Source organism: Apus apus, chromosome 10 (genome assembly GCF_020740795.1).
Source record: "Apus apus isolate bApuApu2 chromosome 10, bApuApu2.pri.cur, whole genome shotgun sequence".
NCBI lineage: Eukaryota > Metazoa > Chordata > Aves > Apodiformes > Apodidae > Apus > Apus apus.
Genome location: NC_067291.1, coordinates 6,251,347 through 6,269,357, shown reverse-complemented (window position 1 = coordinate 6,269,357; position 18,011 = coordinate 6,251,347). Strand labels below are relative to the sequence as shown.

The 18,011-nt window shown below is 38.5% G+C and overlaps 1 protein-coding gene across 10 annotated transcripts in view; it reads left to right on the top strand.

The window, feature by feature from the left end:
- Positions 1-18,011, top strand: part of TJP1 (tight junction protein 1) — a 160,949-nt gene that overhangs the window by 107,015 nt on the left and 35,923 nt on the right. For 5 of the 10 annotated variants that reach the window (XM_051628977.1, XM_051628976.1, XM_051628975.1 and 2 more), the window contains 5 exons: positions 10,144-10,200; positions 15,145-15,269; positions 15,474-15,576; positions 17,010-17,289; positions 17,796-17,899. In XM_051628977.1, coding sequence (XP_051484937.1) covers positions 10,144-10,200; positions 15,145-15,269; positions 15,474-15,576; positions 17,010-17,289; positions 17,796-17,899 — 669 coding nt within the window. Of the gene's footprint in view, positions 1-6,275; positions 6,318-10,143; positions 10,201-15,144; positions 15,270-15,473; positions 15,577-17,009; positions 17,290-17,795; positions 17,900-18,011 lie in introns of those variants that run through there. The other 5 variants (XM_051628985.1, XM_051628984.1, XM_051628978.1 and 2 more) reach the window with 2 other exon arrangements.

Below are 18,011 nucleotides of genomic sequence, written 5' to 3'. Positions count from 1 at the left end.
CATTTTGTAATGGGATGTAAGGAGAATTGTAGCATCCTAATTTTTTTCTTAATTTAGTTAATAGTGTGTTTGCGTTTGAAAGGAAGTTCTCCAGGAAGAAAATCCTGGAACAACCTTGTGTTGTGCATGTAAATGGGGAGACTGGGAGACAATTGTTGTGAAGTAAAATGTCAAAGTGTACTTGGTTGTGCCTGATTAAACAGATGCCTCTTCCCCCTTTTTCAAGGAACATGTTTTGTAAAACAAGGTAAACGAGTACTCCCATTTCATTGTGAGTTAACACAAACCTGGGGATAGTCCTTTATTGCTGAGGAAAAATGATGTGTTTTCCTCTTCCCGTGCTTGCCTGATAAGAAAGTTTAGGAATGTTTTCCTTGCTGGTAGCTGAATAAGCCTTTCGGGTACATTAACATTAATCACTGCTGGAGTGTTTGTTACCTTGTTCTCCCCTCCCAGTCTCAGGTCTGCCTCTGAACAGTGGGGTATTGCAGTGTTGCTCCCGTTCCTCCTTCACTTCCTTCCCATTGACTTCTTGTACTTTTTTTCTTCCTCTCTCAACTTACAAACACTGCACTTCAAAAAAACAAAAACCTGTTGTGTTTAGGTGCTTTTTTAACCAATGTATTTGTTACTCCAAAATCACTAACAACTTTCTAATGGAGAAAGTTGCTCTTTTTCAAAGAGTAATATTTATCAATATTCACCATCTCCTTCTAAGTCCTGCATTTCTGTATTCCTGGCTTCTAACTTACTTCCTTTGAATACATAAAATGAATGTGAGCTTAGAGTTGTAATGTGTTCTGTAGATACTCTATAGCAGCCACGTGACTGCTAAAATGGAATCTTCTTAACTGACAATTACCCAAATTGGGGGTGGAGAGAAATGCCATCTGTGTGTGTGTGGTTGTTGTGGGTAGGGAAGGACACCTAAACCCTAAATTTTTTAGTGAGGGTGCTTGGTTGAGATTCAGAGAGAGAAATTTTGTACCTATAAAAAGAAAAAAAGAAAATCTTCATACTGAGATTAAGTGGGGGAAACATCTGGAGAAAAACCCTGTGGAATTCTGCAACTATGTAAGAAGTTGTCAACTGCAAAGGCAAAAGGCAGTTTGTGTGTTTGGAGATCTTAATTTCAGAAGAATTTGGTCAGTTACCCAAAAATTATATTGTTTTGTTGTGGCTATGTGGGCTTTAAAAACAAAACCAAAGCAAAAAACCTCAAACATTTTAAGGAGTAATTAAGTTGTGTGTGCTGTTCTATTGTCAAACTGGAAGATGGCAAGGCCATAATTCTGTATCTGTAACTTGAACTGTCATGTAAGGCTCTTAAATATATATTTGGTCTGGTTGATATTTGAAAGATCTGACTATTAGGAAAAGCAACCCTGCTCTGTCTCAGTGGGGTACTGCTGCCTGTCCTCAGGCTCTTGTTTGATGGGTCTTCAGAGTATGACAATCTAAAATTGGCATGGTGCAGTGCTTGGTAACTAGGTTATGATTTTCTGTATTAGAAACAAGGTAGGAGGCATTCTGGCCTGCACTGAGGTGCTTGAATGCTTTGGTTGCTGCTCTGATGTTGGTAGTTCATGTTGGTCGTTTTCTGGTGGCTGTATCTTACACCTGTGTGCATTTTGGTTTTGATTTTTTAAATTTAAAAACAATGGTCAGATACATAAGCCTGTTGCAGGTTTCTTATGTAAAACTAATAGAGTATGACTGTTTTCTGTGTCACTGATACTGTGCTCATCTCCTCCTCCCCCAAGGGGAAAAAACAAATTGGAAGAACTCCAACTAATGTTCTTGAGTGAGTGATAAAATGGTAGAAGAGTGGGTATGGAGGATGTGAGATCAGCTAGTCCAACCCTCAGTTCAAAGCAGTTCTCCCCACTTTGAGCAGAGAGGATAATTGCAAAACAGAGGTGTCAGAAGGGACCCCTGCAGTTCAGCTCTCCACTTAAAGCAGGTCAACTACAGCTGCAGCAGGTTGCCCAGGACTGTGTCCACTTGAGTCTTGAACACTTCCAAGGCTGAGCTTCCACAGCCTCCCTGCGCAGCCTGCACCACCATTTCACCACCTCTGTGGCTGTAAAACAAACCAGCCAAGGAGGTAATATCCAATTGGAATTTCCGATTCTATGATGTGTCAGTTGCTGAGAAACTGTGGTCACAGCTGTGTACACTTCTTGAGCTTCACTTGTGTACTTCAGTATAGCCAAATTTTAACTTTGATGTCAGACTCTAGTCTGAACTTTTATGTTAACAGGGCTGGCTTGCAAACTGTGCTACTGGCAGTGGGGTTGAGATGAACTGGTGGGGAGCTGATGCAGGTAGAAACAACCACACACATGAGGGTAACACTTGCACAAGCCTAATCTGAGGGAGAGGAATGTTTTTGAGGATGGAAACTGGTAGGAAGGCAGTGTGTAATGCTTAAGCTGTTACTTGTGCTAGAAGAAGTGCTTTTCAGGTTGCATCCTGACACTTCAAGAATTAAAACATCACATTGAGTTTCTTGAAGACCTTGGCTTTGAAATTATTTGGGCAAAAAAAAATCAGATATGAGCTAAAGCTGATGTTTAAATTAAAAAGTTCAGCTTTAATATGTAATTAAAATATTTTAATTTTGGAATACTTATGTCCTAATAATACTGACTTAGATCAGTATGCTAGAAGAATGACTTCTAGAGCAAGCTGTCTGAACTTTCCCTTTGGCAACTTCACCTGGGGGGGTGGGTAGTGCAGAGAAACATTATTACTTTGTTTTGTAGCCTTTCTGTTCTGTTGTGAATTTGGTTCCATTTTGCTCACATACTGGCCTAGACTAGTGATCTGTGAAACGCTGCTGCCAGTGCTTTGCAGTTTGTGATCCTACGTGGTTTCACTGCCAGCTGGAAAGCAAAATGGAAAGAAGCAAAACACACAAGGATCCTAAATTTCCCACGCCTTTAAGGTCATGAAGCTAGTAAGCTTTGCTTAGCTGCTAGCTGATACTGTTACCAGGGCGTTTGAGTGGTTCTCTTCATCTGCAGTTGCTTGACCTGAGATCATTTGACACGTATCTACATTTGGGTCTTGCGTTATGATTTGCTTTGCCTTCTTATTCTTTAGTGTCAGCCTTCTGCCCTTCAGAGATAATGGTATTCCCTTGGCCTGTATCATAAAAACTTCTATAAATACTCAGATTTAACTGGATCTATAATCCAGTATTTAATTATTTCAATAAAATGCAGTATTCCCCTCCCCCAAATTCCTTTGTACTGTTCCTGTTTTGGGCTTTTTTAGAAGTAGGATTTACAGGGGATATTTATTTATTTATTTTTATTGAGCAGCAGCAAGGTTTTATGACCCTGGGAGATCAGAGAGTTGTCTGTAATGTGTGAGGCTTTGACATGAGAGGCCATTATGGAAAAGTGAATCACGCTAAAAAAAGAGATTGGGTACTACTTGGGATGAATTAAATACTGAGCTTTTTTGGTTGGTTGGTTTCGGTTGGTTTTGTTTGTTTGTTTTTAGTTTGGAGGGAATAGTGCCCACAAGTTACAGCAGGAATATCTGAGCAGAAATGTACTGCACAAAAATTGATCAGGAAAACCAGCAGAAGTTACGTTCTTAGGTATATGCAATGCCTACGTGTTCAAAATACAGTAAGTGGTCTTAGGGATTTTAGAGCAGGAAGCAGTGGAAATTCTATTTAGTAACATAGTATCCTATGGAGCAGAATGTGGCTGTGCAAGCACAGGGAGAACTGAGTGAAATTGTGAAGCAGCCTATTATTAAAGACATATATATAAATTTCAGTCCTAGTATTTAGTTCATGAGCTATTACTGATGTAAAGATGACTTCTGTTGGCTAGGCAGTAGTTGTGTGCTATTGTAGTAGACTTTTTGCTTCTAGATTGGTCAAAGTAAACTGAAATTCATTCTATTAACATGCAGTGTTGAGAATTCTGTGCCTTTTTTTTTTAAACTTGGATTGCACACTGTCATCTGAAGACCAGCTTCAGTAATGGTGTCTTTCTTCATAAGGCTTTTTATGAGGTGGCTGGTTGAATATGGACAAGTGTTTGGGAGAAGTGGAACTCTTGACTAGAGCTTTGGACACAGGCAGTGAAATAGTGGGGGGGAAACTGCAGTGTGCACTGCTTTGCTTTTAGGTGTTTAGTACATCTGCTTGAGGGAATAAAGTTACTGTTTCTGTTTCTAAGATAGAGGGTCAATGTCTCTTCCATGGTTGTACTTTCAGACAGGAGGTGAGGCTAGGAACTGGCTTCTTAGCTTCATTGATGAGTATTTTCTTATACAGAACTTGAGAGAGTGCTTTACTTGGTGTTTTCTCCTCCTCTTAGCATTGCTAAAAGAGCTAACCAAATAGCATCAGGTGCATGTTGTTTGTTTCTGCAGCAGTCTCTGAGCTGCTCTCTGTTCTCTCTTGAGTCTTTTCTCACAAATACACTTGGGAAGACAGTCTTTCCTCCTTTCAAAGAGTGATTGATCAAGAGAAAAACAAGGATATAGGCTGCTTGCAAAGGCTAGTACAGAGGCACCACAGTCCTGTGTGCAGAGAGCCAGCTTTTTAGCAGTGTGCAGTCTGCCTTTATCCTTCTTCAGAATACCCTCCTCTTTGGCTACACTTGCTCTGGTAGTTGGCTTCCAGTATTTGAGGCAGTTCTAAATATCTCTAAGGTGCTCTGTAGAGATGTGGTGCATTGCCCATGTTGTATAAAGGGTACATGAGACAGAACTCTTAAGTTGATAAAATTAGTCTGATAATAGGATTCTGTCCCCACTGCAGCAGTTGCAGTAGAACAACTGTTCAAACATCTATTTAAAAAATTTTTAGTCAGCTGAAGACTTTTTGTCGTAAGACAATTGGGGGCAATCTGTTCGAGTTTAAGGTGGCTGTAGTTTAACTAGGCAAGGATGAAGGTAAGTGTCTGTAGGAAATCTTCCTGGGCAGTGTTGGGAGCAATACGTGGCTCCCACCGAGTGCTGAAAGATGCTGTGTGTAGGGAAGTGACCTTTTCTTTCCGTTCTCTGGGGTGGCTAAGGAAGATGCAGTTTTCTTTTCTGAACCTGTTCAGGAAGCAGTTTAAGGTATTGACTTGGATTTATTTTTTTAAGTGGATGATAAACATCACCCCCTAGATACTAACAGACCTTCTGAAAGTCTCTTTAACAGTTGGAAATGCTAATAAGCGTTTTTAATTCTCGTTCCCATAAATGTAATCAAAATGTGTTGATTTTGGATTTCACCTATAAAACTTTGAAGTTCAGTAGCATTCTACTGCTGAAGTTGGGCTTCCCCAAGAGTAGTTGAGAATTAATTTTAGAAGTCAACTAGGAATACAGGAAGATAAGGTGTATGAATGTCTGATTTGTCCTTCTGAAGAGACTGACTTAATATAAACTTATTTTCTCTTTTGGATGCAGCCCCTTACTTTTTTTTGATTTTGTGGTTTTTTTCTTCATGTCTTGAATAATAAAACTATTTCTCAAGGTTGTTAAGATTTTATCAGCGCAATTAGGAATATTTTAGATGTCAGCATTTTATTGGAAGTAAGGTGTACCTTAAAGCTACAACATGAGTCTGCAGACTTGGAGACAAGACAGTTTTCTTTATAGGGTTGTTTGTGATCTGGTCATTCAGCTTCTTGTTGGCTTGCTGTGGTTGAAAGGGTTAGGGCTTGGATCTGTCACAGATAGCTTTCCACTCTATTGTGTTTTGCAGAGAATGAGAACAATATGCCCCCTGAGGTAGCAGAAGTCGTTGCTTCATTTTATTGTCTGTAGGACAGCTGTCAATACTGATCCACAAAACCAGGCTTGTAAAGATACTAAAGATACTGAAAGTATTTTATTGCTTCCCACAGTAGGTTATTCTTGTGTTGGCCAGAGGAAAATTCTAAGGTAGATAACCTAAACAAAACTTTCTGAAAAATGTAATAAACTCATTTTCCTTAGTGAGAAATGTGTGGAAATGTGTAAGAGTAGATATTTAACATATTATTTATAAGAAATTACTGTTGGATTTTACTAAGAAATAAGTTGATTGAAAACTCATTTGGCCCCTTGTCAAAATTTGATCATAATTAAGCAAACAATTGCTTAAAATCTAACTGGTAATTCTTGACACATTTTTAATAAAAAGCTGTTCAGTTAAAGATAATTCATGTAGTAAGTCCTCCTAGATTTGCAAAGAAACATTGGGAAACTACCCTGACTTTAATTTCAAGAATATGTAGGGGCTTTGACCTTACTCTGAACTCTTCTTCTAGGTGTCGAAGGCTAAAGAAGTTTTATCCAGCAAGAAACTGTATGTAAGGACCCTTGTGTTACTACTAGTATAAAATACTAATTTCTGTGGCTGTTGTTTCAATCTTTCCAAATGTGCACTTGACCTGTCTTCTCAAGCCCATGGGTGGCTCCAGTGCTGCTGCTGCTAACAGCTTTTCCAAGGGATAAAGATGTAAACTGAACAATGCTATTTGCAGATATGACAGCATCGTTCAAACTGGTAGCCAGTAAAGCTGTTGGTTTTTTTTCCCCCCCCCTTCATGATGCTTGAAGGAAAAATCTCAATGCATAACTGCAGAATTAAGTCAGTCTTATGTATGTGCTCATGTACCCAGATGTGTGTGAAATGTGGTGCGAAGTGGAATAAAAATGGCTTGTTCTTGTTTGAAGGGCCTCTGTAGCCCACAAAGGGAGCTTTCTAGAAAGATGTTAACTTTGGTATGTTTCTATCTGGGGACAATTTCAAATATTAAAAAGTAGAAAAAGTTTCTGAGCAAACGGTAAGTTGCACTACTTCCATATTGATGAATGGCAGCTTCATGTATGACTTGATCTTTTAGGTAATAATAATAATAAACAACAAACCCACAAACACATCCACTTGCCACATTCAGAGCTGGGAATGCTACTAATTGTCAGTATAAGGATGTTTAAGCTAATGACCTAAAAAAGCATAAGCATGACAAAAATCTTTCCAACACTGAAGTAATTTCTTTCTCTTCTCTTTGTTCTTAATGCACGTAGATACCCATAGGTAATAATGTTAACAATATTTCGAGTTGGCAAAGTTCAAATGCTGTCAGTTGTCCATTCGTATTTCAAAGATACTTAATGGCCTCTGTTAAGTTACTCTAGACTGTAGCATCTTGGTATTCTCATGTATTCCTAGTTCCTGGGATGCTAGGCTATATGTATTTCTCGGTTCCTGCTGTCACCTTTGAATTCAGTGGTGGGTAACATTATTTGGGGTACTAGGCTTGGCACCAGCACTCAGCAGGGCTGACACCATCACTGCAGACTGATGTTGGCCCCACTTCTTAATCACAAGCAGTATTTGTCATTTCTAGAGACTTGGGAATTAAGTTCTTAAAAGATTTCTAAAATAGAAATGTTGCATGAAAAATAGAGCATTTGTGAGTATGGTCTAAGAGCAGCATTGCAACAGGGACCTCAGCTGATGGTAGCACAAGCTAGTTCTTCTGCCTCAGTTGTCAGTGCTTAGTAGGGTGATTACCTTCACAGTTCTTCATCAGAGTTCTCCATCTTTTGTGAGTGAATGCAGTTCTTCACAGATGAGAAACTAACTCATATCAGCAGTTGGTGTCAAAACCAACATCTCACCTCAGGCTGCCTTTGAACTGTTTTCACTGTTCCTGATTGGACTGTTTGGGCATGCAGAAAGAATGAAAATAACATATTACTTGGTTTGCAATCTAACTAATGGATATTTGATGTTCCCAAGTCTTGTGAATTTGAAATGAATGTATTAGTAAAACCTAGGTGAAGTGATAGCAATGGATGAGTAGAGGAGATGGTGAAAGCAGGAAAATGGAGAGCAAGCAAAGAAAGTAGAAAGACTGAGCATCTACAGAAAGGACAAAGGTATTAAAAATGACAGCCCCAGTCAGTAGTTTGAGCAGCGAGCACCCTGTCCAGGTCTAGAAAGGCTGATGGGTGTTTTTGTGGGGGTTTATTGTGGGGTTTTTGTGAAATAGGAAGTCTTCTCACAGTTCTCAGAAGCACTATACATGAGTTGTTTCCATTTTTTAGTCATTGCTCAGCTGTTTTTCTTATCCTTCTCCAACTTCAGGCTTGCCAGTTCTCCCAGATACAGTGGGAGCCATGCTTAGCTGGTTCAGCTGGGTTTTATCAGTCTTCATCATATCCAGAAGCAGTTGGTGTCTCTGCCCCATGTACCGAGCTCAAGCAGTGAGGCTCAAGAACTCAAAGCTATGGAAATCTGGTTCCTTGTTAGCCAAGTGGCTCAAGCTGTGCTGTGCAAAAGTGCTTCTTGAGTCTGCTGGAATGCTGTACCTGCATGGTGTTGCCAGGACCAGTGCAATAAACGAGCCAGTCAGGGTAACTTCTTTGTTGTTAATTGCAGATAGAACTGAGGCAGCCTATTGCAATTACAATGTGAATTGCTACTTTTGTAGTAATTTATTGGATTCCTGTTGCACCTTTTCCTGAACAGGAGCTACTTAAAGCTTTTTCTTTTAGAAGTTTACTTGCGGAGATAGTTCTTCACTGTTGATGAGATGTTGAGCCTGAGAAGCTCTTGCCAAAACTAAGACAGAATGAGAGCATCAGAAATAGGGAAGAAAATCAGTATTCATTAACCGTTTAGCAAGCAAGACCTTCTTTTTTGTTTCAAAGATGGCTTTTTGTTTGTAAATTGTTACTGTTTAAATACATATTTGGTCTACTTTTAAAAAGCTGGAAAGAAAAAGTCTAATTCTGGGATAGACTTAAGTCAGTTAGTAATGCAAAGGAGTAACATTTGGTACTGAATAGAGGCAGAAGGAAATCTGTTTGTATGAAATAATACGCCTATGAAGTTGCACTGAATCTTTCAGATGTGAACCCTACAAGAGAAATGAGGAGTGATGTAGCACATCCCAACCATGGAAATCAGAGCACAAAATGTGGAGGAATAAGCCAACTTTCTGGGGTCATAAGAACTCGCTTTTTAAGCCGAGTTGCAAATTCTGATGTAATGAAATTGGATAAAGTTTTCAGAGGTATTGATTTTGAGAGTAAACTGTCCAGCTGCTGTTCTCTGTTGTAATACAGGACTGGATTAAAAGTTAGGATTACTTTATGTTTCAGTGGCTGAGTTACTGTAACTGAAACAAATTAACAGTAAAGTAGATGCTCCAAAGAACAACACTCCCATACTGCAGGGGTGTCCTGCTTCTGTTTTTTAATTAATGGATTGTTTCCTTATGAGAGCAGAGAGTGTGGAGCAAAACACTGGGCACTCTCTGGAAAGGCAGAAAATGTAGCAGCAGGGTAGCAGGAGGCTTCATGCTGTTCACTGTGTATTTCCTGCTGCCTTTCTGCCTGTATTCAAGCCTTTGGCTGTGCTAGTTTTTCCTCCCTCACTCCATCTTTCCTTTTCCAAATGTTGACTTGTCATGGCACATTAAGTAGTGCAAGTGTCTACTTTTTAAAGCAGAAATGCAGGTATGTAAATATTGTCATAAAGTTACTTTTAATCTACTTCCTTTAGAGAGGACCTTGTTTATTTCTGCAGTGCTACTGTTCACTAAAGAAATTAGCCTGCACTAAAACTTGGAGTCTGTTCAATGCGACCTTTATGCATATAATACAGTAGCACAGGTACTGTAATCTACAGCTGGGCATTAATGAATTACTGGTAATCTGCATAGACTTAGAATGAGCAACAGGAGAGCATTCACAAAAAAAGTGGGAAGTATCTGTTAGACTATAAATACAGCTGATCCTAGTGGAAAGCTGGAAGTGGGCCTTGGACCAGCTTCATTTGCTGTACACTTAACGAGCAATCGAGATAGCCTACATCAGAAATGCTTCTTGTAGTCCTTCCTTTTAAACTTCTTTATAACTAAGTTCTGAGATATATAATGATTAAAAATCTATTTTGCCTGTTCTTCCCATTGCTCCCCTTCCCTTGGAGCACAGGAAGTTTAGATGTGACATAGAAAGACAGGAAATGTGTAACAAATGAGCCAGCCTTACTTCTCCATATCTATTCAATATGAATATGAATTTTGGGTGTAAGTTTCTATACGTAGTATTATACAGTTGTTCAGTACAGCTGTTGACAGTAAAGTCTAATTTTTGTGTTGTTTGTTTTTTTCTCCTTAGAGCACAACAATGGAAGAAACAGCTATATGGGAACAACACACAGTGACTCTTCACAGGGTAAGTTCATACAATTGGTTGTGTGTGCCTAATGCAGGATACTGGCAGCTTTTAAAAACAATAGGAAAAAGCCAGCTGTCAGGAAGTAAAAGAAGAGGAAACTGTCATATTCCTTTGTTTAAATTTAGAAGTGTTGTAAAGTTCCATGTGATAGTAGCTCTGTTTGTTGAGTTTCAGAGATAAGCCTGCCTACAAATAACCATGCCAGCAACAAAGTTTTAGATTACTTCTGTATGTAACTGAGACTAGTTAGAAATCTAAGTGTAAAATAACAGTTGTGCTGTAACTAAAATGTTTGAAAATTTATTTGTGGGGGCATAAAATGATATAGTTAAGGATAACTAAATGTGTTCAAAACTGCCTTATTTGCTTGCTATTTTTTTAAAGAAGCAGCTGGAAATAGTGATTTTTAGGGGGTCAGAATGTGCACCTTACACAAATTGTATTAGGAATCAGTTAATAGAAAAACAACTTTTGTATTTAGACTGACGTCTCCTATTTGAGTTACTCTTAAGTGAAATTTATTTCTAGTGTAGCTATTGTGAAGCTGTACAAGAGAGACAACAAGGAATAAATGCTTAGGGAAAGTTGGAACAAGGTGGTATGTTGTTTCTGGCAACAGGTTGGTGTTAAAGTGACCATGGAATAGCAATTGCCCAAATAGCAATTCATCCCAACAAAAGGGAGATGCACAAGAGTTTTCTCGAGGGAGCAAGTTAATCATTTGCCTTCAGTTCTTCAGCACAGAATCAAGGCATTCTAGAATTGTAGCATTGATCAGATAAATGGACCTTTGTGACTAAAAATGTGTACTAAGAGATCAGCTGATCAGATAAAATGTTAATTCTGTGTACACACCTAGTATCTGTGGCTTCGAGTGAGTTTAGTGTTGTAGACCTGAAATACCCATTTTAGTCCCTGGCCTCTTAAGAGAGCAGTTGCACCAGTTTGACCCAGGAGGCTGTCTAACAAAGTACATTGTCTCTAGCTGCAACCACATGTTGAAAAAAAAAAAGTATAAGTAAAAAGGAAAATGGGTGATTATACTTTTCTAGGCTACTCATCAGGCTTCCAACAATTTTATGTCAGCAAGTTCTTGAGCAAGAATTATTATTGCTACATGTAATTGCCCTTTATATTTTCCTCTTGAAAAGCTGTCCAGTCATCCCTGGAACCTGTGTGAACTTAATTTTTTTTAACTGATATTTCTGATGAAATCAATACTGTCTGATATTCAAAACCAAATAAAAATGCTCTAGCAGTAAAAGGTTGGCTTCTAGGCTTGGTGATAGCTTCATTTCTCTTGAGGGGGATATTTTTCTGGTTAGTTGAAGAAGTAACTTCAATGAAACCTGAAAGTGACAAGTTTGGTCAGCGCAGGAAGGAATAATGAATTGCTGCAGTATGGTGTTATCTTGAACAAGTTTTGAAATATTAGGTAGGAAATAGAAATCATGTTTGGCTGCACTTGTAGCATCGTCAGAAGTCCTTGCGTGGTATAGAAGTGAAAGTATGATTTGATTATTCTTTTGTTTATGATATTTTATGTGCCAGACTTCTGCCAGTTGCACTGGTTTAACTGTTTTATTAGCTGAGTAAGTATCTCTCATTTAGATGTTGAAGGCTGATGGCACGTACTGTTGATAACATTGACAGCATTATTTGTTTTTAATTGGCTAAATTAATTTTTTCTGTCTGCCAGATGACAACCAAAACTCTTATGCTAATGTTAAATGAATTGATACTTAGAATTTATCCTTAGCACTGGGAAGAGGATTTAGGAAAGCAACTGCTTATTTGCTTGGGAGGTTTTTGATTTTGTGTTTTATTAGTATAATTGTTGTAGCATTAGATGATCAAATAAATGAGGTTACTTCAGTTTAGTCATCAGAAGTGAAATGCATCCAGATCTCAGTTATCCTCAAAGATATCTAGAAGTTAATGTGATGGGAGTAGACTGGAAATGCCACTCTGAGTGGTTGTGAAATATTTTCTGTGTGAGCTTATCAGCTCCACTTGGCTGAGCTACAGAACTGCTAGAGACCATCTACTGTCAGCCACACAAAAATCATTTTGAAGATCTGCACTTGCTTTCTCTAGTGAGATTGCTTTCCAGAGATGTCATTACAAATTAGGGGCAACATGTGCTTAATCCCAGTAGCTGCAGTATGCCTCAGTCTGTTCAGGCACTTTGGTGCTGTGCTTCAGGTATCTTTGAGAATCTAGAACAGAGCCACTGAGGAGTCTTACTTAACACAGTAGTTGTTGAGTTCCAGCGCTATTGTCAAAAGAGTCATTAGAAACAGTTTTGGTTGAGGGGAGCCTTGAGCTTCTAACCAAGAGGTTTGGTTCCCTTTCTTGACTACCCTTCCAACTTCCTGAACTGGTGTTCAGCTCTTAAGTGCTTGAACCAGTCTCAAGTTCAGTTAAAGCTTATCAGATAGCAACAGTTTATCTTTTATATGCTTCTCCATTTTTATATATTTAACAGTAAAGAGCTTTAAGGAGGAACAATGCATTTTATATGTTATGTGGGTTTCTTCATCCTTGGAACTCAAGTTTTGTGTGGCTGTGTTAGATGTCTCCTTCCTCAAGGAAGAGAAAACAAGTACGTATGTACTTTCTTGCTTCTCCCATGCTGCCTTCCTGTGGGAGAGCAAAATAGTACAGGTGTTTTTTTTGTTGTCAGCACAACCTCTAACAGGTGACTTAGATGTGGCAGATTTTTAAAATGCAGTTTTAGTTAAATGTTTGTATCTTGTGTAATCTGTAATGATCAATATCTTGCTATTTCTTGACATGTCTAGGAGCTAGGTTTTTTCTGAGGGTAGTACAGTTTATCTTTTAAGATGATGGTAGGCAGCAGGATAAAAAGATAAGTAGTAGGCTGAGGCTAACTGGAAGGTTTCTTATTTAAGCTATTTAATTTTCAAAAAGATTTAGTGTGTGATTTGAACTTTGTAATATGGAACATTTCTTAACACTAATTCATGTTAATAAAAAACTTAGAAAGCTTTTATTTGACTTGTGGTCTTTTTTGACTGCTGCCTGTATGTAACACTGCATTGTTCCAGGGCTTCTCAAAGAATATTGAAGCATGAAACTAGACATCTTAATATTGGTGGTTTTGGTTTGCAAATAATTAGAAAGTCAAGCAGCAAGATAAGGTTTACAGCTGCATCTCTGCTGTCTTTGGCCTGTTGTATTTCTTCTTATGAGTGGAAAACTGTTAGAAATTTTTTTGTTTATGGTGCAAGTAAAGGCGTAGAGAACATTTATATGAAATTTTACATAAATGTTTTAGTAATTGTTTCCTCCCTTTCCTTCCCCACCCAAATATAGTGCCAACTGAATTCAGTTTATTAAAGCTTATTAGAGTAATGGAAAACTGAATGATGAAGTAGTGTTATTAGAGAGGGGAAAACACTACTGTTTCGAAAGGGGTTTTTGTTACATCTTTTCATAGGCTTATATATATTTTGTTTACTATATAAAAAATGAAACTGAAAGAAAACCTCAGTTCTGTTGATAAGTAGTCATTATAATTCTTCAGACTGTCCTCCTTCATGGCATAGGGTTTCACTTAGCAAGGATTGAATCCCATCCATGATAACTGGTTGTTCCAGCTGGAATGTATTTCAAAGGGGTCCAGTCATCCTTTAATTAATTAAAATTAATTTAATAGATGCAGTAAGGTGTACCCCTCTCCACTGCCCCATACGTGTTAGACCAACTTATTTCTTCATACTCTGCTAACTGTTGAAATCAATTTCTGAACAGTGAATCTCCACATCCTTGTTTTAATACTGCATGGTCTTAATCACTGCTTACAGGCTAAATCTCTACCATCTTTTCATGACCTCTGTTTTGGAGGGCAATAGGAAACAAGTTTTTTGAGCAGTAGTTACTATCTGAAAAGCTGAATGTCACATGTCTTACAGCCACATGCAGGCTGCCATGTTGCTTCAGCTGTCAATATAAGGTTATGAAACTCCTTGCTAAAGCAGAGTCATGTTGGCTGAAAAGTCTGAAACAGAAGTCTGCCAGCTTGGAGTGTATGCTCTGGGAAATGGAGAGGAGGAATTGACTGAAACCCCTTCTTTTCTATCCAGTGATTATTTTGCATAGTAAAAAATTCCAAAGTAAATTCAAGAGCAATATAAAGCATTTAAATGGTGATATTCTGCTGACAATGTTTTCTGGGCAATGATGAAAGAGCTAGGTAGTTTGCAAATCGGTTATATTTAGAAAGTTTATTTCCCACTCACTGCTTCCAGGCAGAAATGTAAGAATCGTTGTGTCTTGAAATAGCTAACAGGAATAACTTTTCAGAGGCACTGACCTTACTATAGTGGCAGGTCACCCTAGAGGGAAAAGATTGAAGAGTATTACTTTCGTTAAGATGCAGATGATTTGCAAGTGCTGACAAGGTTTTGATGTATGTAATGGTACAAGTGATCTTGGTATTGTTGCTAAGAACTGAGCCTGCAGTCATAGGAGCGTGTGCTGCGATCCTGTCAGCTCCTGAGCGAGGCTGGGTCAGGCTGGGTAAATACCAGAATGTGAAACCTCAAAGAAGGTGTTACAGGGAGTGATACAGGTTTGAATCAGTAGCTCAGCAATGTGGTATGATTTGTTATGAGGTCTTCCTGTTGACCACTTGAGGCCTAGACTATGAAAATGCAAATGGGAACTCTAGCATTTTGCTGTTGGGAGAGACTGGGTAGCTTGAAACACTCTGCCTTCTGGAAGTTTGTTTTTTTTCTAATATATTTTTAATCTCTCTCCTCTTCTTAAATTGCATAGCATTGCATGGTTTGTTGATCCTTCTTTATTCCAAAAAATTGTATTCATCCTATAGGACTTTTTGTGTTCCACACAGGAATGTGAATTTTGATGTTGTAAATATGTGAAGGTAAAAATCTTCCTCTTGTTGCACTGTAGGCCCCTGGATTTGGATTTGGTATTGCAATATCTGGAGGAAGAGATAATCCTCACTTTCAGAGTGGTGAGACATCAATAGTTATTTCTGATGTTCTGAAAGGAGGCCCAGCAGAAGGACTGCTACAGTAAGTGCCAAGCTACAGCCAGATTCTCATTTGAGGGGCTTTCACCTTAGTCAGTGACTTATCCTCCTGACTGTTTTGCTATCTATCTGTGACTGTATAGTGGGTTTATAATACAGGTAATTTCTTCATGGACACCCATTACCCCCAGTATTTTCCCCTTGGCATAAAGTATTTACACTGTGCATTGTGATGTTTTCCATTTAGAGAAAATGACCGTGTTGCAATGGTTAATGGAGTTTCAATGGATAATGTCGAGCATGCATTTGCTGTTCAGCAGCTGAGGAAAAGTGGGAAGAATGCCAAAATTGTAAGTGAATGTCTTGAAGATTTCAGCTTGCTTAAGTTCTGTATTTCTAGAGCAAAAGTGAAACGGTGTCATGTCGGCTATGAATACGTGTGATGCAAGGTACATGAACAATACCTGTGTGACGCTTCAGGTTTAAGTGACGATCATAAGTTTATCACAGGAGTCACAAAAGGTTTTTGTAAAATGTGAACGATGATGTTGGGGTAGTGTGGCACCAGATACTTTAGACTTCTTCTTTTTAATGGTAAAGTTCTTCTCAGTTTGCCAAAAGTTCTGTTCTTATCTTTGTTTAATATTTCTTTGCTTTCTTAATTGCACTTAGCAGGTTTTTCAAAGGCTTGTGTATGCTAAAGGACTTGACCTGCTGTTCAGTCACTAACATGGCTCTTTTTATGCTCAGTAAACAGTTTGCCAAAATAAAACTTAATTACCTTAATTCCTATAATTTTGTAGGTTTATTCAAAGTGGTTAGTTTCTGTACTTTGCAAAACAGAGCAGATCATCACTGAAGGGTAGTAATCTCGCTTTCTCTAGAAGTTTGAGATTTGCATAACAAAAAATAGAACACAAGTGCACAAGATTTAACAGTTTTTAATTCAGGAAAACAGACTTCTAGGGTTTGTAGAAAATCTTTGGTGCTGACAGATTTCCAGTGCTCCTGTGTGCTTTAATACAATTGCAAAATATTGTGTTGTGTTTTGCATCTGAAGATTGAGCGGTTCTTTAAAGCTTATACAGAACAAAACATGGTGAGGTGTGCAGGGCTTTCAGTATCTTAAGTATTTGGTGTGTAGATTTATGTAGAGAAAAACAACAATGAATTATGAAAGTCATGGTGTGACTTGGTTTAGCTTTGTAACACACAGCAAATAAACATCTGAATAAGGATGGGTCTTATTCTGGAAACAGCTGTCTAAGTTAGTGGAAACCAGCTTTGAACTTGCAGCAGGAATGTTCCCCTTCCTCTGTGGCTTGCATCATAAACATTGCTTTGGAAGTTTGGAAGGCTTCAAAGATGAGGAGAATTACTGTCAATAACACACTGAGGATGTAGTAGATTACATGTTAGCAAAAGAAGTTCTTAGCAGTGCCAGTATCTGATTTGTGGGTTTAAGCAAAGAGAGAGAATGTTCAAATATGCATCTCTGAAGATAGAACACTGTGTTGTGCTGCACAGGCTGTTCTTACATTTGCCGCTTCTGCAGAAGCAAAAAAGGACTAAAACAACTGTTAAAACAAAACTGATTTCTAGTAATCTATAGTGATGAGTCTCCTGTGTTAGTTGGATAGAGTTTTATAATGAGAATGCAAGAATGCAGAGCATTTACTATACTTCTGTGTGTTTTGCATTTTGGGATTAGCTTTGGCTTCTGATATGAGTAACACCACGAGCATTATACAGCCAGTGGCTGACACCTCATGTTTGCTTGTAGACTATCCGAAGGATGAAGAAAATTCAGATTCCAGTGGCCCGACCAGAACCTGAACCAGTATCTGAAAATGAGGACGATAGCTATGATGAAGAGATACGTGACCCAAGAAGCAGCCGTGGTGGTCCAAGTGCCAACAGAAGGCATGAGAAGAGCTGGGTAAGAGATCGAAGTGCTAGCAGAGAGAGAAGCTTATCGCCGAGGTCAGACAGAAGGTCGGTTACTTCCAGTCAGCCTGCAAAGCCTACCAAAGTGACACTGGTGAAATCCAGGAAAAATGAAGGTAACTTGTGTCTAGTTCTTTGCTTAAGACTTTTACTGCTTTTCAAAGGCCAGTTGCTTCAGTCAGTATTATGTTAAGGGCTTAATGGAACAAAAACTTAAAAACTGCGCTTGTCTTTCTGGTGGTTTGTTTCATATTCCAAAATGTGCTTAATAAGGGTAAAGTGTTATACAGAGTAAACCAATCCCAGCTGTGCACCTGACATCTGTTAGTCAGTGGCTACATACCTTCCATATACTTGAGTTGTGTCTTCAGAGTCTGTCCTGTTCCAACGAGGGAAAACTGTAGTAGCATGTGAATTAAGCTATTGAACAACAGCTGTAATTGCAGGCAGAGTTAGAAAACCCCTAGCATAATTCCATTACAGTCTGTCATGTGCCAAGTTCACTTGATTCTGTGCTTCCAGTGTCGATGTGTAAAGCAGTGTTGTTAATCTTCAGATACCTCTCTCCTGTTTTTACAGTAGCTTTATCAGTTTCCTCTTTTCTTTTATTGCTGTTATATAGAGTATGGTCTACGGTTGGCAAGCCACATATTTGTGAAAGAAATATCACAGGATAGCCTGGCAGCAAGAGATGGCAATATTCAGGAAGGAGATGTTGTACTGAAGGTATAGTAAATGGTGATGGTGTTTGTTCAGAGTGAAAACTCATTGATCTCACTGTTCTTAGAATTAATTGTATCTTAATAGCATAATTATTGTTAGTAGAAGAGGGATCTTT